At 38.9% G+C, this 24,352-nt stretch overlaps 1 protein-coding gene across 1 annotated transcript; it reads left to right on the top strand.

Annotated features, from left to right (window-relative positions):
• The first annotated feature begins 20,073 nt into the window (after positions 1–20,073).
• LOC6725016 lies at positions 20,074–21,186 on the top strand. The gene is made up of 2 exons (XM_002106012.3): positions 20,074–20,546; positions 20,656–21,186. The coding sequence occupies exons 1-2, from the start codon at positions 20,157–20,159 to the stop codon at positions 20,881–20,883; spliced, it is 618 nt and encodes a 205-aa protein (XP_002106048.1). The 5' UTR covers positions 20,074–20,156; the 3' UTR covers positions 20,884–21,186.
• Positions 21,187–24,352: the final 3,166 nt, after the last annotated feature.

Raw genomic sequence — 24,352 nt, 5'->3', positions numbered from 1 at the left:
CTCGACTTTGGGCCTCAAGCTATGTTTCTGTTTTCTTTTCACTTAATTATTTATGTATTTATTATGGGCGACAAGCGAGCCCTTATAATTATATGGTCAGATGTTTTATGTTTGCTCATGTTTGTACACATACCAACATTTTTGTATACATTTTTGTGGCCCGAAGGAAATTGAAAGTTATTTGCGTTCAGAATTTAATTAGAGAGACTTCGCGCTGAAAGCCACTTAAAGTTGATTTGTGGCCATGAGGATTAACACACTTTGTTCCATCATAGACCCTAGATTTCTTAGGGGAATCGGAACATCAAGGTAAAGAATTGTTTTAATACTAATAAACTAGGTGATTGACATACGAAAGGTATGTCTCTTACTTCAACGTATCAAACAGTCAAAGTTCATTCGCTTTTATAAAATAAAACTTTTATAAAATACAACTTTAAAGCTGAGAGTGGCTAACCTCATTTTTAAGTCCTTGTTATTTATGAGGCACAATTCCTGCGCGAGATTTTCGAGCGAAAAAATGCTTGTTTTCAATGCAAAGTGCTCTTCATTCACAGAACTCCCTCCCAGGTTAAATTTTTCTTTTTTTTTTCTTTTCGCTTTTCGGGACCCTTTGTGGTCTCAACCTGGTTTTTTTTTTTTTTTGCACAACCTCAACGATCTTTCCTTAACGTCTTCGTATTACTTAGCAAATTAATAACCATAAAAATCTTAATGCCCAACTCGCTCAAGAAACGAAATCTTTAGCTTGCCTGTTGAATTTCTTACGAAAAACATTTCGTGAAGCTCACAGAAATCTACAAGGAAAAAATCACAAAAAGGCACACGAGACAAGAAAATAAATAAAAAAAAAAAAATGAGCCAAGACACAAAACAAAAATTCAAAATAAATACAAGCTGAAGAAGAAGATTAACAGAAGTGCCGCCATTTAAATTTATTTACTTACGAGTGTGAACTTTATGCCCGCGGCGTTCCACTTCCCTTAACCCCTTGCTGGCCGCCGGCCCCCATCGTTCTTAACCCTTTTTTGCCTCACAGCGGGTTGAGGTGGGGGGACGCCACCGTTGTCAATGCCAAATTGTGTGACGGTCGCCAGATCCCAAAACTCGATCTTAGTTCGCTTCCTGCCCCAAAACAAAAAAAAAAAAAAAAAAATGAGAAGAAATAACTAAGATGCTCGAAGCCTTTTTTTTTTCCTTTCATGATCGGCAAAATATCGCGGCTAGGTATTATGGGCTTGCTGAGAAAAAGTTTTTTCGCCTTTTCGTTTTTGGCAAAGCAATAGAAACTTTCACTTTGTGAAAAATTAACACAAAAATGGGGCTGGGCTTTAAGATGTTGCGAGATTTTTAAATTGTGTAATATGTGGAAAAAAGGTTTGGCAAACCACAGAAGCAAAACGTATAGTTTTTGCATTGAGAGTTCTGTGTTAAACGAATCTATGGTAGTCTAAGAATATCTATATATATCTTTAAGAACCTTATACAAGTAAATCCTGTAAAACCTCTGGGATTCGATGAATTTTGTCTCCTAGCACAAAAAAAAAAAAAAGAATAAAAGCTTTTAAGTCATTTACTCCTTTCCCACAATCTCCATTTTGATACGGTCCATTCACAATTTTTTATTTGGCGACTCGCTGCTAGCCCTCATCATCGTCTTCATGATTGTCGTCGGTTTCGTAATTTGATTCCAGTTAAAATGGAATGAAATCTTGTTGCCCTAAAAAGCCAAAGCCCCAAAAAAAAAAATAAAAATAAAGAAAAAAACGAAGACAAAACGCGAAACTCCTCGCATATCTTTCTGGCGTTTCCTTTTGAACTTAAAGACGACGTTGCCGCGGCTGGAGACTTTAAGGACCGAAAGTTTCGAGGACCGCAGACTCCAGACTCTGTGTCCATACTCTGCCAATGGGGTTAAGCAGCAGTTGAATCATGAAACTGAAAACCGCCAGACCCCATTCTACTTAATTAGTTACGGAATATAGTTTTGTTACATAATTCATATTCTAGTTGCTTAGCTTTTTAAACTTCATTCAATTAATATCGTTTAAGTGTGCATAAGAGTATTGAAATACTCGTTTCGAACCGCCTAACATATTCATTCCTGCTTCCTTATCACGACTTCGGGCTTTTTTGTGTGTGTTCTGCTGGCCGGATTTTATGGGAATTGTGGCAACATTTCGCACATATATCTTGGCAGTTACTTCTCTTGGCCTACGCAAAATGCCAATTTTCCCCGGACATCCCCCTGAAATAAAAAAATATAACTCGTTTTCGAGCCGCACGTGCTGCTGCTATGCGGTCAGTTAATAATATTTGAAACCTCTTTCCGCTCGACTCCTAGTTGGCATTTTATGCTTATAATTTATGCGACGCCTCAAACGATTCATTTGCATACGAAATGTTTGAAATGGCATTGATTTGACAACAGGCAGACGAGACGGCTCAGGTGGATCGAGTCTGCCCCAGAAGATCGAAGACTGAATATCGAAAGACCCCTTGGCAACAACAACTAGGTGAGCATATCGGGCGAAATCGCTGTGACAGGCATTCAAACACATTGACTAATTAATGAAATCTCAATCTAATCCGAACGATCGACTTGAATTAAAGTTTTTTTCTTTTTTTGCTGCAGAAAAAGAACTACGAATAAGAGGTGATAGCGTGACACGATCTGTAGTTTACTGTAGTTGGATATACGAATGATTAATAAATTCAATTATGTATGTACATATATGTACATAATGAATATACAAATGTGTTTAAATAAAGATGATCTACATTGATTTTTGAAGAAACCCCCCCCTAACCGGTTCGTTTAGATTTGTATCTCAAACAGTCACGAGCATGTGGTATATAGATTCCGATCGAATGTTGGACATGGCATCATCCCTAGAAATCGTATTCAATGGAGATGTGCCGACAAAAAAATAAAAAACAGAAACAAAATATCGAACCTGTCGCGTTGAATATGCTAAGCACATGCATTGAAATTCCTTAATTTGCCTAATAATCGACCCGTTAAGTTGGCCTAGCAACAGCTCAGATCAAATCGCTCGAAAATTGATCTGAATTCGGCTCGAGATCGAGATTCAGATCGAGAGCAGGCCGCTATAAAAAAAAAGAAGTGGCTAAAACAACAATCGCATATCGCTTTAGACACGGTTGGCAATCAGGAAAATAATGCGTATTTCTCTGACACTTTTCGGGGGTGAGCAGGTACTTACAATTGCCAACTAATTGTTGGGCCTAAGTTCGTTTGGGCCGCATCGAATTGCTTTTGGCCATATCTCTCTTTTCGAAATTTTGGCCAGGCACCACCGAATCAAGTGACAATTGTTCCAAAGTTCGCAGTTGTAGTTTCTCGTTTTTGATTGATTAATTGCCCATTTGATTTGATTTGACTCTATTTTTTTTTTCGCCCCTTTGACAATCGCCGAATTCTCTGATAAAGACTTTTGGCGACTCATAAGATGGCAAAAAAAAAAGTATGTATAAAAAATTCAGCAAATAATTGGGGCGGTGTAAGAGGCATACATAACAAAGATCGGCAATTATTTGACTTTATTCGATTTTGGCACATGGGAAAATTATATTTGGCCAGAAATCTAATGATTGTCACTTCAATATTGCGGCAGCAAGTTAACTTAATGCATTTTAATTTATTTATTTCATTTAAATTTATATAACTATATAACTGACAACAGGCTTAGGTAACAGCAGCAGTAATTAAATTGTTTAACACGTCTCATTCATTCATAAAACATCATTTATATAAACACACGCTATGATCACATCGGTTAATAATTTAGGAAATAAAGTGAACCACCGATAAATGAAGTATTAACACTATTAAGACAAAGGATTTCAGTTTATAAACCAATTTTCCCAACTTTTAAAACATTTCTCATTTAGTGAACAAAAATGTTCATTGGCTTTCTAATTCAGCGATATTCAGCGCTCAGAGGCATACAAACAAAAATTTCGGCAAGAACCGAATCAAATGTTCCTGAAGTAATTTCAAATATTTTAAACAACTTGGAGGACAAAGCTATCGCTAGAAAATTCCAAATAATTTCTTAGGTAAGCCCCAAACGAATTTAAAAAAAAAATCGTTGAGTTGGGTTCACAGTTTGAGCTGGAAGTGATCACTCCACCTCCTCAACGTTCGCTGGTTTTTTAAGGAAGGCGCAGAAAGTCCGAAAAAATAAGAAATAAAAGGAATCCTATTAAGCAGGCAAAACGTAAGCGGAATTTTAAGTTCTTTTGCCCAGCAGAGCGTGCCCCGACTTTTATATGATGATTCCTTTATTTTTTTGCGGGCTTAACTCTTTTTCCGCAGTTGGTCGCCGCTCTATTTCATCACTCGAGTTCAATTTGGAAAATGGTCTACAAAAAAGTACACCTAAAAAATGATCCCTATTGTAGTAAAAGTTCCAATTTTTGAACTCGAAATTAAGTGCCAGAAAACCACATCTTGAATGGCTCCATTAACAGGCCAGGCTTTTGTTTCTGCCTGGAATCCATCTTGGAGAGTCCAACTCGGTGTGGTTCGTCGCCGAGGGAAGGCAACAGGTTGCTGCTGCAACTGCCACGCCCTCCTTTGCCTCCTTGATTTCAAGAAACCGTCGTGCTTTTAAATGCACGGCAGGAAGAGTTCCTTCACTTTGTATTCACAAATTAGACACAAGTTAAACATTTTTACGGTTTGTGAAGTGGAGCCGACGATGAGCGATGGACTCGTAGACATTGCCCTGTTGACGACGATGATAATGTTGTTTTTGCTGTCTTCGAGACCAAATGCACTGAGCGAAATTGAAGGCTAGTTGGCCTGATATACGAAATCAAGTTTCGATTAAAAGCTTTCATTGGTATTAACCAGCACTGGACATAAATAAAACGCTTCTTCATAACCTCAATCAACTTCACCGAGAGAAAATAGAAGCGCCTAAGATGTGATATTTTTTGCCAGTGTACTTATTGAGTTCCTTTTCATTCCAGCGCATCATTCAAAATTTACTTACCATGTAAAGCATGACCGTGTGAAACGAAGCCGCCGTCGTCTGCCTCTGGTGCTCCCCCTGCGACCAAGCCCCCCTACCCGCCCCTTTTCGCGACCCTGTCTGCTGGCCAAGCATCCTGGCCGCCCGGCCTGCCCCCCCAATTCATTACCACACATTGTACTTTTATGGATATCGCATAAGTTCCTTGGCGCACCACTGCCAGAACCACTCGGCAGTCTTTTGGCCATGTCTGTGTCTGTCTGCCCCACCCAACGGGCACAGTGGTGCAAGGGCGCCCTAAAATGCGGTTCACAAATGTGCAACTTGAAGGTAAAGTGGATTATCCAGTTCTGGCTAACTATTATTTTTACCAAATATAATCATAATTAAAACTACTTAGTTCTGGTTCCTTGCCCTAATTTCCCTAAATGCTTCCTAAAGAATTCGCGTGCACAGTGTGCCAAAAACGTGCGGCCAAGAAGGAGTCGTCGTGGACTGTGGACCGAGAAGGGGAGCCTTCTCTGGGTTTCTCTTTCTCTGATATTGTTGCGTTGCTGTCTACTTGAAAGTCTGCACGCAATGTGCTGTAAGATGGGAGTGAGGCGTAAAAGGGGGCGTGGTGGTGGTGCAAGCTGTTCCAGCTACACTGTGAACAAGTTACATATTATGTTGTTATATAACTATTATTGAATATTTCGCATCGAAAGCAATTTCCTTAACGAACACTGTTCGTGTTTTGAGTAGCGCGGTGAAGTGGTAGGTATTTTTGCTCTGTGTACACACTCACATACTGGGGAATGTGCCGTGCCTCCCTGCCCCATCCGTCCCCCTCCAATATCATTGAAACCCACCCACCCCGCGCCCTTTTATCTCTTTCATTGGTATGTAAACCGCTGCCTCCGACTGTCTCCCTCTCTTTCCGCCCGTCTGTCTGTGTGCGTGCTCTCTCTGTTGTTGTTGGTTCATTGCCCGCCAAAAATTTTTGAAGGCCAAAATAATATGAGATTTTTTGTTCGCTTCGCATTTTTTGTTTTGTTTCTTTGCTTATGGCTGCTGCTTCTTTTATTTTTCTCTTACTTCAGTCATTTCAGGTTTTCCCTTTCTGGCAAAATTTGCCGCCCTCCAGAAACAAAAAAAAAAAAAAATGTTTAACGAAAAAAAAAAAAATAAATAAAGAACAGCGAAAACCCAAACAGAAAAAGTTCACATACTTGACTGGCCTTCCCTCTCGCTCGTAGCTTGTTGTCTCTTTCTTCCACTGTGCAATTTACGCACTTTTTGTTGACAAAAAAATTATTTTCCTGGGAATTAGAGAAGCCACCAAGATTTCCGATCAATTGAACTTCAAGCTTGGCTTGGTTTTTCGAATCGCTTATTAGATTATGGTCAAAGGGATTTTAATGATCACGAAAGCTGAGCGTAGAAGCAAAAAAAAAATTATGGTAATAAAAGACTAGAGAATAATATTATTAAGAATATTTTAAAATAATAATTTCAATTAAATATCCTGCGCCTAACTTCCTGGCTTTAATTAGTTTTATTTTTACCATTTATGTTTTTTTTTTTCTTTTTTTTTTGCCAACTTCTTGTTATCTTCTTGTTGTGGGGGGTTTCCAAGAAGCCATCCCCTCCGGTGATGAAGAGTTTCGGGCTCCGATTTGCAGAATGGTTTAGAGGTTCGGGGGGAAACTACTTTTCTGGCTCCAACCATTCAAGCAAAGAACCACTTGAACAAAGCTCCGAGAAACCGAGTATCTTTTTTTTTGTTCTCTTCAGAACTCGCGTTGTTGGCCAAAAAAAAAATTAAAAAAAAAAAAAAAAATACAAAAAACCAGCTCGAGCACTTGAGAGATCTGTTAATAGAGCTGATAAACTGTTCGATACAATTTCGAGGCTCGAAATTCAAAGTTGCCATCGAGGTAACACGCTCCACGCAGTGTCAAGAAACTCTCGAGTATCTAATTATATGGTAATACCAACACACAGCACACGGGTGTACACATAAATTACTCTTATTACTAGCACACACACTCGGGAAAGAAAACGCTTACGCAATACGCGATAAAAGTTAACCGCCGTCGATCCATGTATTACGCCATCGCCTTCGAAATCGTTAGTTTTCGGTATTCCCATTCTTATTTCACGAAGACCAACTAAAGGAGTTGATTAGTGCGCCAGGCCAGTTTGGGGCCGTTTAGCCCACCCATATTTCCGTAACTCTCGATATGTCAGATCCATATTACTCACATATGATCTCTTTGTTCGGGCAGCTGATGATCAATCAGAAGTGATCTCATTCAGAGGCTGGGTTCTTTCAGCTTTCATATTGCTCATTTCTTTTGCTAAGTAATTAATATTGTCAAGTCGAAAGCTACAGTTTGACTCTCGGCGTATGTTATGTTACAAAATTCGTAATAAGAAATGGAAAATAAATAAATTGCATAGTTATTTGAATAATTATGCGATTAAATGGCAAATGTCAAAGTAAAGAGATCTCAAAATCCACATGTAGAGCCAATTGCATTTTTGATCTAACCATATATGTACATTCATTGTTTTAAGTATATTAAAACTTTTAATTACTCAAATTTTCTCAAGCAAGCCCATTCGATATTTGAATCAGAACACATTCCCAGTATTTCCACGCAACACTAAAAGTAAACCAACCTAAAATAACAAATTTTCCCATTTTCTTTCAACACTTCATTAGCAGTGTTTGGAAATAGTTTTTGATCGGGCGAACTAATTTAAAATCGATTGTATATTTTGAAGCATTCGCGAGATGGCATTCCATCAAAATGGAATAATCAGCCAACAATAACTGAGGCGGTTGATCTCTGTATGGCAATGTATCTGAATCCAAGTATCAGTTTTGATGCCACGCCCATTTGCTAATTTCACATAGTTTTCGCATTTCACTTGCTCCCGGGCAATTCATTCATAAATGTGAGGGATCAACTTGTGACAATGCGTAGACACACGCATGATGCCACATGATCGCATCATCATAATCATAATCATCGTTTACTACCGCCCATACGCACATGCCACCCCCCCCCCACTCCACCTCGTAGCCCCCAAAAGCTCCCCTTTCGAAGCGCAGCTTTTGAATGCCGTAAATTGATCGCGACGGATCCGAACCTCATATCAATTCGGGCCGAGAGGCAGCGAAATGAAGGGGCGGAGGGAGCTTTGGGCCCCACAGAGCCCCTCGTAGCCCCCTTAACCCCTTTGCCCGCCCCACAGATTCGTTTATTTTGATTTCCATTTTGAGGCCTCTTGGCAACCCAAGACGAAGGCGGCAACTTGATTCGCTGTATACCCTATACGAGGGGTATTGTGACAATACGAAACTCAAAACATAATAAATGTGTATTTGTTTTAAAGTACTTTTTTTTTGCCATTTTGCTAGTAAATCTGTGAGGTAGAAGAGTCTTTTCGAATACGATACAAATGTCAAACTGACTTTGATCAGTGTAAGGGTGTACTAAGCTCTGTGGGGGGTGGGGGGTTGGCTTTCTTGAATTCCCCCCTGTTTTTTATTTGTATTTCGAGTATTTCCTTTACTTTTAATTTGTATGCTGCTTATTTTGATTTGTAGTTTTGAAGCTTTGTGTTGTGATTTCTTTTTCGGCACGCAGACAAATGCGTGTCGTCTAGATCAGCTATTCTCGTATTATTGTTTTGGCCTTCCATTCCGGGAGCAATTTCTTCTCTATTTTGATTACGTTTCCGACTTTACAAAAGCGTCGTACACACCTGCTCAATGTGGGTACATTAGTACACACCTATTTACTCGTGTGTTTTGGGGAGCCTTCTTCCTTTTTATTTTGCTCTCGGCGTTCTTTTGTCTTGGGTGTTGGGTCAATGGGACAATAAAACTAAGGTGAAAACAGAGAAGAACCGAAGAAAACATCAAATCAAATGTACATAATTACGCAAACGAAGAATGGGCCGCGACTTTTAGAGTTGGTGTGGTTGGTCTTGGATTTTTGTTCCGTCTTCCAATCGGATTGCATGTGGGCTTCATTCATTTACTCACTCGCTCATTCAGCTTTTCATTCATTCATTCATTCATGGTGTTCACGAGCAACGAGTTTCCAAGTTTTCGTGCCACATGCACACGATCCTCAACTCGCAGATCACTCAACCCTAACCAACTCGATCTTGGCCTAACCCTTTGCACTCACTCCCCATTTCAATAGGTCTCAATGTTAAAAAAAATCATTTTAAAACACTTGCAAATTTCACATAAAAATATTTTCAAACATTTTTTTTTTATATAATTTGCTTAAATTCTTTCAGCACACTGCTTCAAATGACTGATTTGGACCATTTTTGTGGGTGCTTTCGTTTAATTATAACAGACCCAACAAAATTGGCCAAAGAAGAGGGCCAAATTTAACACCTACGCTGCCCGCGTCTCTTTTTCGACCTCTACTTATGCGGATCATTAAGTTTGCCGACGCTCCTTATATGTGACTTGGTTTCCCGAGTTTTGTCTGGCTTTTGTATCTATGCGATCCCACACAGCTGGGGCGAAAGTAATAGCAGTTGGAAAATATATATTCTTGTGTATAGAAATAAATAGCATTTAGCGCTTTATTAATTTCAAAACAGTATTGTATACTGTTCACTTAGTATTTATATCGTTAAATCTAAATATACGTACACCATGTTTCAGATTTAATCTTAAATGCGACCACATCTGTGCACTCAACTAGTAAATGGGAATGAATTGGTTTGAGTTGGTTTGAGTTGGGGAAAAGGGATCATAGTTTAGTTTACCACAGCAAAAGCTGTCGGGCAGTTAGAGGTTCCACTGTAGTCGGCCGAGCCCTGGCCAATTTGTCAATTTAATTTCATTTAATGCTATTCTATTTCAATATCCCTGCTTTATTTAGCAGACCATTTTGTGGCTTCTATTTCTTTCTCTATTATCTATTACGCGTGGAGTTTGGACTGCACAATAAAATACGATTCCTATTCTTCGATTCATTGATTCATTCATAAATCAAAGTAACAATAGCATTTGTGTATTTCTCCTCCTTCGTTTAATTGTTTCATACCCTGTAATTTGGGATTATAGAGGTATATGATCGCCATAAGGTTCTGCCTGTCTGTCCCAAAACTCTCTCTTGATATTATTCTCATTAAATAATACGAATTTGATTGGGTTTTTTATCTAATATCGAATATCGGATTGCCGGGTATTCAATAGTCGGGAGATTGTACCGCACGTTAGCCCTTCTTCGAATCACTTTATGGGTGTATTTCTGCTGTTGGCGGTGTATCGCAAATTGAAATGCGGCGCACGTGACGTAGTCGCAGACATGGCTAAAATCAAAATGCGTGGTCAAATTGTACGTACATTGGCCCCAAGAGTGTGCGGTGCCCACCTGAAATGGCCACAACTTGAGCCGCTTTTGGCCACCACTCGGCGGCTTTTTGGCCTTTCCGCTGCGCGTTTCATTTCATTTGATTTTTATTATTGTATGTTTTAGTGCCAAATTATTTGCCCCCACAAAATGTGGATGACAGCACCCACAGCAGCACCACCGCTCCACCAAATCGCACCACCACCAACACCACCGCAGACGCTTCCCAAAAAGAGGATGTGGGCGGCGTGGCTGTAAAGCCAAACTTTGACATCGCATCTCGATGGGATAGGCTTCCACAACAAAATCTAGTTCTATTTACAATGTATTTGAAGTGTAGTGAATAATAGCCTTTAGATACTGTAAATAGAATAGAACGCAAAGACACCTGCACAACGAAAGGTTTATGGAAATAAATAAATGAATGCTATTAAATATTCGTTATCGTAATATTACCGACCCCTAATGGCCAAAAATTTAAGAAACCCCTTGGGGGGGGTTACCTTCCAGCTCCAAGGGTTTTCCCCGCAATCAACCTGTGCCACCTTAACTAATTCTGAGCTGCGATTTACATAATCCCATCGACAGCGGACAACCGACAGCCGACAACCGACGTCCGACCCCCATTGATTTTAATATTTGTATACTTTTAACACGTTTGGCAAATGCAAATTTCTCTGGCCAGAATTCCAGCAGCCAAGAAACGGAACTTTTGTAGGCGGAAAACCAATTTGAATCGCCTAGAATGCCTGAAATTCCCAATGGATTGCATAAGATTGATCTGCTGCCAGCTGGATCGGAAATCGGAATTGCCCGCTAAACAGAATAGCGCTACTATAGAATATAAAACGATATTAGCCTCGCTAACAGAATGCGACGCATTTAACAACATATTGGTATCTACTACTTCTACCGATATATTGTTAAATGCTTGTATAATGTTTCTTGAAAGTTGCCCTCTACGAAACTTCTATGAATGAACGCATAGTAACACTAGTAAGTTGCTGCAACTGACTGGAAACTGGAAAGGGGCGTTGTTGTCGGTTGAATTTGGCCAACAACAAGACTCGACTCACCTTGCAAACAGGTAATAGCAAAAAAGTTGGCTAAATTGGCATTTGACACAATTTGCTATGGAAATAGTTCAGTGATTCCATGCCTCATTTAATTGCATGGCAAAAAACTAACTGGTTAATAGATTACACACTGTCTAAAAATATATCATAGCTAAATTGCCTGTTGACACAATTCCCAATAATTAAACTATTAAAAGCAACGGTAAGTCATTTACTCTATTCGATTCCCTATTGAATCAAATCGATTATGGCCCTTAATTGTGCAGTTGCTTTCAATTCAGAGAAAGTTGTTTCATCGACCTTCTGCGCGCGATTAAAGTTCCTGATCTTCCATCGAACCAAATTAAATTTGGCAAATTAGTGGTTTCGACTATCTATCGGCGATCTGGTTGGACCACTCTCCCGTTCTCGACGCCGATTCCCATCCAAAGTCGAAGGTGAAATGCTTTGAAATACTGCTGGAACTGCTGCGCCATTGATTGCGTATCAGCTCTTTGCGACTTATCGCCAACTTGTAGTCGGCCAACTCAAGGCTATTGGCTATAGTTTTTAGCGTTTTTTCTTTTTTTTTTTTTTGCATTATTATTGTTATTGTGCGTCGCATTTTGTTTACCAACACACAGGTAGAACACGAAAATAATGCGAAATCCCTCGGAACCACAGTATTCATAGTGGAAAATTTGCAACAGAACAACGCAGTTTTTAAAATTATATATATGCATAGGGTTGACTAACCAATTTGCGTTCTAACGTTGGCAAACGCATTTAGAACAAATATTTTTCTGTGCAAAATTGTGCCAAATTGACTTCGAAATATGATCGCAGTAAGGTAACCATAATCCAGGTCGTTTAACCATAATTTAATTTACCTGTTGTCGACCCACAATTATCTTTACATTGCCTCTACAACTCAATCAATTAGTGCGGTCAGGAGCAGCACCCAACGACACCTGTGACCACTCGAATTATCCTAAAGACTTTTTAATGCACGTGGCCATTGTTCGGCGTTGGTGATTCAGTAGTGGCCAATTTCATGCGTTAATACCTACGCAATGGACACGCGCCGTTGGCTAAAAGTCAGCAGCGCAGACCCACGGGATACGCATATTGAACGAGAACGACTTCCGCTTGATAACTGCCACCGGTTCCGATCCAGGGTGGAAGTGGTTGTACATATACATGTCCATGTCCGCCTAATTGCCAGATTGGCCCACTGCATACATGACACCACTGTGGCTAATTGCCCGCCGCCAAAACTTTGCTCTTGGCCAGAAGCCAACAGGTTGATTTATCAGCCGCAACAGCAGACGATCATTAAAGTGTATATCAATGAATTATCGTTATTTATTTAACTAAGAAAAAAGTGCACACGCTAATAGTGCACCAATAAGTTTCAGATATTGAAAGGCGAACCAAAGCAAACACAGTATTAAATCATATGTCAGTGATTGACTTGCCAAACTGTGATGAATGCGATCAACAATCGATTGTGTATGAAAGGTTCAATTTAAATGTAATAACAATTGCCTAATATGATCTACATCAAATAAACACAATTCGATCTGTACATCGATCCATTTATCACGGCTCCCCCATGCGTACACACATGTATGTACATACAAATGTACATACATACATACACATTTGAATTTACAGCCCGACACATAGATGTATAGATTGCGTATATTGTTTCATCACTTCTGTCAGCGCTCATCTATTGGGCAAAATGATTTAATTGTTCTTTTAAAGGAAATTCAACACAGATTAATGATTAAATAAATCATTAAACAAGTAATTTTCTCATATTTTAGTATTCGTCAGATACAAGTTGTATCTTCATTACAAGAGCTATACTTCGAATGCGTATAGCTTACACCCCATCGGTACTTCCCCTAGTATTCCGATGTATCTTTAACAATACCGCTCTATTAAATTGCCTGCTAGCCATTTATATGTATTTAGCTTGTAATGCGACACATTTTGACCGTGTCATGCGGCATAATTGTTGTCGAATATCTTCTCTTGGGAATTGTAAAGAATCTTTAGGGTTCTAAGTAGCTCTACCCATCTCCCCTCTTGCACTTCTCTACCTGCCACCGACATCCGATTGTGATGATGGCTGTGCTCTGTGTGTGGTTATCAGGGGCCATGATTCAATGCCAAACTACGCTGAAACTTTCCCCCACACTATCAGTATTTGGAAAAAAAAAAAAAAAAAAAAAATGCCCCTCCCCCCTGGACAACATCCCTCCCCGCCAGTGGCGCCATGCGCTATCAGTGGGCGTTGAGGTACGAGGAGCGTGCGCAACATGCGACCATGAAAAAGAAATTAAATCTACATATGTATGTATGTGCGTATATTATAAAATATATAAAAGAAGGCAAGGAAATGGATGAGAAACTATGAACCAAATCCCGAAGAACTATCTGCTTAAATGCAGATAAATATATACACGTTTAACAATCGCCGCAAGAGAGAAGAGTCCATAAAAAAGAAATCAATTAAATTGAATTTATTAGGACAGCAGCAAACGGGTATTTCAAACGGACAGGTACAGTGAAAACTCGTCTAGTCAAGTTCCCTCATTTTCCATTTTACATAATGCCAAAGCTATGCAAATTATTTCTGGTATGCGTCACAGAAATCCACTTTCAAAGATTCAGCGTACAGGGTATATTCCTTATCTAAAGCATACACGGTACAAAGTAGTTAAAAGTCTCGTGATGATTGCAGCGCGTAAATGGGATAGTACAGCTTGGATTTAAGCTATTTCGCACTTGAGTAACTAAAAGATACATTTCGCAAATTACAGTAACGTGTAACATTAGCATGAAACATTTAACAAAACGTAAGATTATGTGATGAAATGTAAATAGGTGCACAGTTGCAAAGATTGACTATTAATTTCATTAACTAATTCTTCGTCAGCAGTGTTTACTGTGCCGCACAAGTAACGCTATCACTGACCTTGCCAAAAAGTTTTTTCTCATTTTCAATTCTGGTGGTTGGATTTTTTATGCGCACAGCCCCGAAATCAAATTAGAAAAGCAAATACTAAATTTCCAAATTATGCAGAACGAATAGAAAGCCAACTGAAAGGGGTGTCGTGGGGGCGGGGGATGTGGGGCGGAATTGGGGGGGAAGTGGGCGGCAGGGGGCGGCAAAGGTGTTGCCAGGCCAGAAAATACCGAAACGAAATCGCTGGCAGCGCAGTCGACGTCCGACGCTTATCAAATGCGGAAGCTTTTGCCGCAACAAACTAACAAATGTTCGCCCCCTAAAAAAAAACACACTAAGCGCCCTCCCCCCCTCCTCCCCACCCATGCACACATGCAAATTTAAGTTTTATTTACACAAAACGAAAAAAAGGCAACTTCTGCAGATTTGTATCTTAAGTTACGACTGATTTTGATTTAAGATTTATTATTTATATTTAAGATTTATTTGGCCAAACTCTTGAATCGAGATTAAGTAGATCAATTAACAATGGTTTCTTCCCGTGTGGCTCCTTAAGTATCCATTCTTAAACGGGGAGAAACTTGGCCATGTGAAACACCATACTCGAAAAAAAAGGGGAACGCATAAAAATGTGGAAGACGCAACATTGAAAAGTAGAACAAAGAAGCTTCACCTTTGTTTGGCCAATCAACCTTTGAATTCGATTAAATTCGATTGGAAAGGTTCTTCCTGAACGCGAGTGCTCGATTTTGATCGGGATGATGTTGCAACTACTTGACTTATTCACTTGCAAATAATTAGCATGGTGATACATTTAATTTGAGTGTGGATCACATAACGTTTTCATTTGATTTGTATATATTTAGTGCATAATATCGGACGAAAGCTGTATTGAAATGTGTATTATTGTTGAGCCCAGAACCCAATTATAATCCACCTACCATGGGATGGGATTACGATTTTGCAGGAAAACCCAGATATACTTGAGATACTTTGGATCTGTTGTGCTTGTGCTGAAGTATCTATGCACACACACACACACATCATCCAGTTTACCTTTCCACAAAACACTCTTCAAACAACAGAGGCAAAGACCAAAAACAAAAAGATCTCCGTTCAAGGGCATTCCGACTTCAACTAGCCATAAATCCCCAGCAACCTTTTCCACTCGACGTGACGCGATCTTTTTTTTTTTAAATTTTGTCGAATTGCGTATCTCAGAGATTTCCGATTTCGGATCTCTGTTGCCAACCGATCGCGAGCAGTGTAATGACAGCAGCCGCAGCAACAAAGATCCCAGATTCCCGATCCCACAGCCCAGATCACCGATTCAATCCGATCCCATGCCCAATTAACAATAGCGATCGAGCTCAGGTAGTTCGGATCGGATTCTAAGCCTTGGTAATGGGATATGGCCTAATTTCAGTGCCACCGATACGGAAGTCGATCGATAACTAGCCAGGATATTGATATGGATATTGTTCACCAACACTACGATCGATTTCCCTAAATTAAAGGGAAAGTGAAACTGTCAGGCTATTTTGTGGTTGCGTCTTGAGGACAAGAGTCTTATTTTGTTTTGATTGGATTTAAAATGGCAAAACCATTTATCTTTATGATATTTCGGCATGGAATTGGAACACACAGTCAGGAAATAAAGTATTTAAAATGTATTCCCATTAACTTGACCCGTTTTCATTGAACCGATTGGAAAAGTGCTAAACAAAAGAATAATAAATCGATACAGTGCCAGGTAATTTGAATACCATTCAACGCTGCTCGAATGCATTTTCTGTGGAAGCAATGCTTACCATAGATTGGAAACGAGTTAAATTGCGTGAGAGGAAAAACTAAGAATTTCCTGGAAGAAGAATATAGCGCATATGTTCGCCTAGAACATTTATGGCCCGTTGTAAATCTTCGCACGACGTTTTGCTCAGTGTGCGGTTTGATTGATTGATTGATTGATGGCTCGATTGATATTCCCGTTTAGCAGCCACCCCTCAAATCATCCAACTGTCGCCGATTGTCAGGGGTTGTCGTAATTACCATAGTACACCAAATGTGTCTTGTGGCAAATGCAATAAACGAAGTTCTAAGCCAAATTTGTTTTCCATTTACATTTAGCGATGGACTCGTGAGACTATTGAACTTATTAGTAACAAATAGTTGTGAATATTTCATACCATAACAATAGAAAATAGTATGATCTCTATATCGTACATATTTACGATGTTATATTAAGAAATATCTAAAACGGAGACTCACGCGCGCATCTCCAGTTGAAACACTTTCTAGTTAGCCAAATGTATCTGTATCTGCAGGATGGTCAGCTGTGCGGGCAATTACACACACATGTAGATAGGATCGTTGCTAATCCGATCGGCCCTGCTTCTAATCCATATTCTCTTGAACTCGAACTCGATTTCAAGCCCATATCCATATCCATATCCATGTCCGTATCCGTATCCGCATCTGTATCTATACCCATATCTGCGCCGGCCATGTATCTTTCGCTTTCGCTAAAAATACCGTTCTAGCGCTATATCAGCGCGTGTGACGGGCATCCGTGTGTTTATTCAAGACGGCTTCTATTTATTTTTTATACGTATGTTTTAATGTTTGCATATTGTACGATCTGGGCGCATAGCCCCCCATGGTATCCGTTCTATATCTATTTAATTTCGCATTTCTAATTTTTCCCCTCGGCGAGTAGGCGCTATTTTTGTATCGCTTCAGGCGATATATGCGCGCCAAAAAAGTAAAATAGAATAGAAGCCGCCAAAGAAACAACGCATTTTATTCGACTAGAATTTTTAGTACGACCAGCGATGGATCGACTGAAATATATCCTATAACCGGATATATTGGAAAGTAGCAGTTTAAGAATATGCTACTATAATAATGATGACAAATGTGTACATATATCAAGCGAACGGCTTTTGTTTAACATAATTTAGAAATAAAGAATATGGCGTAACAAACATAGCAAGCATCAAAATTACTTTAGAGTTACTTTTTCGAAGACATAGTTTGTAACTTTGGAAATTAAATGTTTTTCAAGGATTGTCCTTTGAGCTAACAAATACATACAATAGGTGACCATAATCCTTTGGCCCCATCGGCTTACCAATTTGATAAAAAAAAAAATAAATCTTTTAATTATAAGGCGCTGTACAATTTTAATATGAACCATCAAAATGTATGTAGAAGCGGTGTGCAAAATGAAGAAAAAGGAATTGGGGAATTGACGGAACGTGCGGAAAATAGGTCAAATCTATTTTGGGGGCCCAAAAAAAAAGGCGATAAAAATAATGGGTAGCAGCAAACGGTTTCCATCTTCTATATAATAATATAATACAACCTCCTCGGTTTTCTCTGTTTTATGCCGCCAACACCTTTTCTTGAAATTTTTGCAAAGAAAAAAAAAGAACATAAATAAAAATAAAGAAACGTTTCTTTTTTTTTTTGCTCTCTTGGTGGAAAAATTAAATTTTTGTGCGTGTTGCTAGGCACTGGAAATGAAGATGATTTAGCCACTGGGACCATGGCGAAATTTCTACGGGACTGTGGGTAACGCCACGCCCTCATAGATCAGTATATAATGGGCTTACACTGAGGGAAATGATCACGTGTTAAAATATCATTGAGCTATGATCTGAAATTAATAATTAATATGTTTTTTAATACTGGCAAGCAGTACTTGCAAAGTGAAATTATCTATTAGTCAGTTATTTAAATATATATTTTTTTCTTTTTTATATTTGCAGTGCATACTTTTGCTGTCAATATATATGTATAATACCCATGCTTTCACAGCTGGCATCCCATTATGATTAATGGTCATGAGTTTGGGGTTGGGCTAAAGTTTTTTCTCCGTTCAAACTTCATGCAGATGCGCATCTCAATAGGGGTTTTTTTAATTTAATTATATTGATTAAAAGTATACCCTTTTTCATAGAACTACATCAAATGTTTGAAAAGTGTGTGTTTAGGCTTGTTGTATACAACTTTACCATAAATTGATTACCAGCAATAAACCATGTCCACAAAGACACAAAGATTCCCAGGCAAATCGAATACAAATTGCAGTTAGAATCTAGAACAATTCCCCAGGACAACGTATTGAAATGGCAGTGAAATCCTTGCACAGAAAGAGACCCTTTGATCTGCTTTCCAGGAACCTGAATCCTTCAACTCCGTGATGAATTCCCAGCCTTTATGCCCGTCCACATTTATTAATGCCACATGCGACAGGAAACGCTTTCTTGGCCAAATTGCACTTGTCATGCTGCCAAGAAGCGTTCGAATCGGACCATTCAATTGACCAGGAGTCGTGACAAATGAGAAATCCCAGGGACCCGAGACCTTAAAACCTGCAAAGTGTTTCGCTTGAGTCAACAATGGCAACCGTCCACATCATCGGGCCATCAATGAATTATTGAATTTGTTGAATATTGCGAGTGTAGCACATTCTCGTATAGAGTTTTCCGTCGACCAGCTAGCCCGCATGAATCAGCTTAGTGAATATAGTGGAATAGTGGCAATTAAGGCCGGCAAAAAAAACAAAAAAAAAAAGCGGAATTAAGCAACCAAAACAAAGTGTCATTAAAACCGTAAGCGATGCGATGGCCCACGCCATGTTAAGCAGGAAAATAGAAAAATTTATTAAACAAATAATGCCAGAGGGGAGGGGAATTGGGAAGCGGGCGATCTCGGGTCTTCAATTAGTCAGACTTTTACCCTGGTCATTTCCACCCCACACAGCAACAGTGGAAAAACTATCTATGCACTGAGAAAGAAAATCTGGTCGCAAATGAATATGAACGATGGGGAAATTGAATCTCTATTTAAAGTCACATTAAGTTGCATTACAAATGCAATATCTTACTTGCAAATCTTAATATATTAATATTAATAATTCATTTAATTCTCTCAGTGTCGACAAAAACTATCTGAGGAAGTGTAGGGGTATGGGGGGCATTGCAATATAATAATAATTATTCTGTACTCACTCACTAAGCTGATTCATCTGCACTCGGGAAAACACCTGCAAATACGCGAGTACACACCCAAAAAAAAAGAAAAAATTTGGACAGGTAGTTTTAGGGGTTAAGGGTTGACATATAGCATATAGAAAGGGCCTATTATCATCGTCTTCAGCTTATCCGAAAGATGTTTTTACGATCGCGCATACACTTTTATGGCAATGCCCAGGATGTCGCATTTTTATGGCACTTTCACCTTCGACCTCATCTGCAGATTTCCACTGAGTTAACGGAGAGAGTGTGCTAGGCGCCATTAAACCACCATTTATGTATATATATATATATATTTGGTTCTTAGAAAGGCTTCTGATACGCAACGATCGGGCGAAACTATCCCAACAGGTAGTAGCTATGGAAAGGTAGCACTAACAATCTAACAGTTTGTTAGATTGAAAATCTCAGATGTGTCGCACTAAACATAAGTGTTGTGTTCATCACAAGGGTCTCGAATATGTTATGGTTACCTTTGGCACCCATAAAAAGCACTTCCTGAGTTCAAAATGCGTCTATTAATGCACATGTTCTCAAGTAATTAGACTTTGCAACCGTTTCGTAAGTGAAATAAAAGTGAAATAAAAGTAATTTTTAAAAAGTGCGACATCTCTACCTCTGGCAGAGCCGTCATTCGAATTGAATCAGAGTTCGAGAAAGTGAAACTCCAAAAATTAGATTTGCCAAATTCCAACACCAAAATGTTCGAGCTGCAACATATTACCACCCGGATCCGCACACTTTTGCGCAAGACCTTCCACCTGCCCGGCAATTATGACACGTACTCCATCTGGACCCTTTGCCCGATGACCAACTGGAAGCAGCTTAAGCCCGTGCTCCAATCCTGCAACCTGTGCCGCGTCGAGTCATTCCCCATTGTCTTTTGGCTGGTGGTGCTCCTCAGTGTCTTTGGAGCGTGTTTCAATTGCTATGAGCTGATGAAAGTGTGGTCCTGTCCCTGCAGCAAGTTGGCCATGTGGCGCCAGCGGCACTTCCATGTCCTGAAACACTGGGCGCTGCGAAAGGCCCGACTTCTGAGCTTGGCCATAATCCTGATGGCGTGGATAATGCTCATCTACGGAATCTTAACGGTGGGTATACTAATGCTTGCACTCCACAAAGAAGGAAACTTTTCGTTTTGCTGGGAAGCTGCGAGCTTGAATACGCTCTTATGATATGTTTCCCTTCGTCGAACTGCAGATCTCGCCCCACGCCATGTCGCCGTGGATCCTGATGACCAGCTTCGTCCTATCGATGGAGTGCTTCCTGTGGTCCTTCGACGTGATGACCGGCCGACTGCCGCTCGACCCGCAGACGCTGCTCTCACTGGTTTTGCATGCGATCTTCGTCGCGATGGTCTGCTGCGTGAAGAGCGTGTTCGAGGTGGCGCTCGGCGAGCACGTCGAGCACTCGCTGCGGATCATTTGAGGACGGGACGCCGCCGAATGTCATCATTAAGTAAAGGTGCAGGGCCGGCATAATTGCATCTCAACCTGCATTAAGCCCAATTAGGTTGCCGGCGGCACGCACACCATCTCGCCCTAATCAGTGTTCGTGTTGCTCCTTACTTCTCCGTTGCCCCTATAAATACCCTATCCACTCGGCAGAAAAAAAAAGAAAAAAAATCATCGGAGTGCACTCACACCTTTATATGTTTTATAGCTTCTCCTAAGTGTAACATTCGAAACAAATCTAAATTTTTAGAAAATTATTAAACAACTTGAACTTGAAGTCCGTTAATTCTCAGGCTGTTGCCCAGCTTAAAGGCCCGCATTCGTGGAAGGGTACAATGTTAATTCGCCTTCATTTCATTTCAACACTGTTAACTTCATCGATCGACGAATTGCACCTGTTGCAACTCCGACCCCAGCCCCCCTCACCATTAAGCCCTCTTTGCGAGACGCGCGCAAGCTGCAAGCCACCGAAATCTATACATAATTAAAAGAAAAAAACGCACAAGGAGGGCAGTGCGTTGAAAGTTTAACGAGATGGTTTGCCCTTACGAGTACGATATCCTCGTTCGTCCAGACCAGTTATGTGACATTCGAACCCCCATACAAAGGAGGTATGTATGTACATACATACATAAAAAAAGCCAAGAAACATAAGGGAAAAAGTTACAGCTGGCCCCTGAAAGACGCCTTCGAATGCATCTGTCCGCAGAAGAAAGAAATCTGCCTGGAGAACCAGATAGTGGATAAATAACCCGTACTCGCGCAAGGAATATGAACTTTAAGGACCTTTGGCAAGGGGTTTCCTTGAATTTTGCCTGCTTCAGTTAATCAACGGTTTCAAATTAAAAACTTATCGTTTTTGTGTGTGTGGCTGCGCGTTTCTTTATTCAACTTTCTCCACCTTTTCACATATCCTATATTTTCTATTCAATATTTACTTACAAAAGTTTTCTGTTTCTTAAGCTCTTCCTTTCGTCTTTTTTCTTGTTTCATTACGTATACGCCTCGCTTTCATACAAATTTGTTAATGTTCTATTTAGATAATATAAATAATTTGTTGTAGTTGCTTTCTAAATAAATATATAATTGAATAATGTATAAGTATATCGTATATAATATATAATATAGAATATATTTGATTTCAAATAATTGGTAGTTTATCAATATATTGTTATTTTTTTCATTATACTATATGTATGTATAAATATGCATGTAAAACACATTTATTAAATATTTTCGAAAAAATACAAAATTTACAAAACATTTGTTTGCTTATTTTCGTAGTTAAACTATTGAAGCCTGTTATGTGTTTTTGGTTTTATGGTTAAAGCTGTCTATGTAAGCAGATCTCTGTGTTTTTATTATCTCTTGAATCAAATATATGCATTTGTTGAAACTATTCTCAGTTTCCCTCTTTCACTATTTACACCCATGTTTCTATGACTATTTTGTACTTTTGATTCTGCATGACCTTTCTTTGTGTGTGTGTATATCTATGTGGGTGCGAGTGCATATGTGTGAGTGTGAAACGACCTTGAATCCAGCAAAATATCAATTCTCAAATAAATCTAAGAAATATGTTTTAAAAAAACACTGTAAATCGCGAACAAATTAATAATTGCAAAGCAAAAAAATATAAAAATAATATTACTATTTACACGTTGATTAATGTTGTAAAATGCAAATTTGGTACACTATACTTAATATTAAATATGATTTTAGAGGCTTCGATCGTGTCATGAATAATATTTTAAGCTGTACAACCATTCAATTATCATAATGGACCTAATTATTATGTTTCTTTAAAGGTAAGAGAAACATAACATTATTGTTTTAATATTGTACAAATAATATTCTACCTTTTTATAATTTGCAATTAACTAAATGAAAACAACGTTTCATAAACCTAAATCTAACAATGAAATTTCTAAAAAATTAATATTATATGAAACAAATTTTCAATTAAATATGTTAAATTTCACTTAAATTTACTTAAAGCAGATACAAAATGTTATCTAAAGTTTCCCGAATATAAAGAACACAATAAATGAAGATAAACAGAAGTGTCAGCAAGCAGAAACAAAAAAATAAAAACAAAAGGCAGCGCAGCCGGCGTGACCTTCACCCAATAAAGCGATCGACCGCGGTCAGAGTGTAAAAAAAAAAAAAAATTTTGTTGCTGCTATTTCGTTGTTGCTTTTTTTTGCAGTTAAACAATTGTGCACGCCAATTTCGTTGTCTCTGTTTTGCTTGGCCCGCCGCCCTCTTCGTGTGTTTGCGAATTTGCCGGCTACTTATCTGTCTACCCTTTCTATTTAATGCGGTATCCCCACTGTCATAATAAACTGCAAACTAAGTTTAATTTATTTATTTTTTTAGCTCTCCATTTTCATCTTCCGTACTAACGACCCAACTGAGCATTTGTAAAAAACTTTATGGGATGCATTAAAAATATATCCCAACAATTCAAAACACTTTTCACAGAACAAGCATAAAACACTATACAACACTTTTTATATATTATACATTCGAATAAGAGCATCGCCCATTTCGTTTAGTTCATTTCAGAAAGTTCCCTTTCATCTTTCGCTTTGCTTTTCTTTTGCAACTCAATCACTCAAAAAAAAAATGTAAAAAAAAAAAAAAAATTCAACCAACGAAACCGAAACTGAATGATTGTAGTAAAATAATAAGCCAGCAAAAATGAAAGAAAACAAAACACGTACATATAAATAAAATGTTATTTTATGGCTATCGTCATGATCGTTGTTATTGTCATGGCGGTGACTGTATCCCAACCGGCTTCTCTGCTGTTGCTCCTTTTTCGTTGTGCTTTGTTGTCGCTTTGATTTCATTAAAAAAATTTGCCGGTAAAACAACAACAACAGTGAACAACAACTCTTATTGAATTAACTTAATTTGTCTGGTGGGCGCATGAGCGAGGCAACAACAACCCAGGCAACGAGAAAAAATACGTTGAACTGCCAGATTAGAAACGGCGACAAAAGCAATTTTCCCACCACCCACAAAAGTGAATCACTTCGAATGATTCACTGCGAATTTGATACTCGCGCGGTAGGAAAATGAAAGTGAAGAAAGGTGTATAGATAGATAGTACCAAATCAAAAGGAAAAACTGTTTGAAAGCCAGTTTGTGAGATACAATACGATGTGCTAGAAATCAAATCAAAAACACTTTGAAAATCTCTGAAAATAAATAAAACAAAACAAAGCGTCCAGAAAAGTGCAACAAAATTGCAAATATCCGAAAACGAAATCGCAAATAACAAATCTGTCTGTGAGAGGAAATCCTTGTGCCAATTGGAAGATCTGGGAAGCTTCAGTGTTGCATAATATGTACATATAAACGGATAAGAATCAAGCGGATAAATAAAAACAAAATCATAAGTAATTTCTTGGTGAAATATTTTTATTGTATAATGT

This window comes from Drosophila simulans, chromosome X (assembly GCF_016746395.2).
Source record: "Drosophila simulans strain w501 chromosome X, Prin_Dsim_3.1, whole genome shotgun sequence".
In the NCBI taxonomy this organism is placed as follows: Eukaryota; Metazoa; Arthropoda; class Insecta; order Diptera; family Drosophilidae; genus Drosophila; species Drosophila simulans.
The sequence above is the reverse complement of the archived record's forward strand: the minus strand, read 5'-3'. Positions and strand labels throughout refer to the sequence as shown.

What these genes read in the sequence shown, in the direction of transcription:
- LOC6725016 (XM_002106012.3), top strand. Translation starts at nt 20,157, where the DNA reads ATGTTCGAGCTGCAACATATTACCACCCGGATCCGCACACTTTTGCGC. An exon ending in TCATCTACGGAATCTTAACG is followed by an intron (nt 20,547 to 20,655) that starts GTGGGTATACTA and finishes GTCGAACTGCAG; the next exon opens with ATCTCGCCCCACGCCATGTC.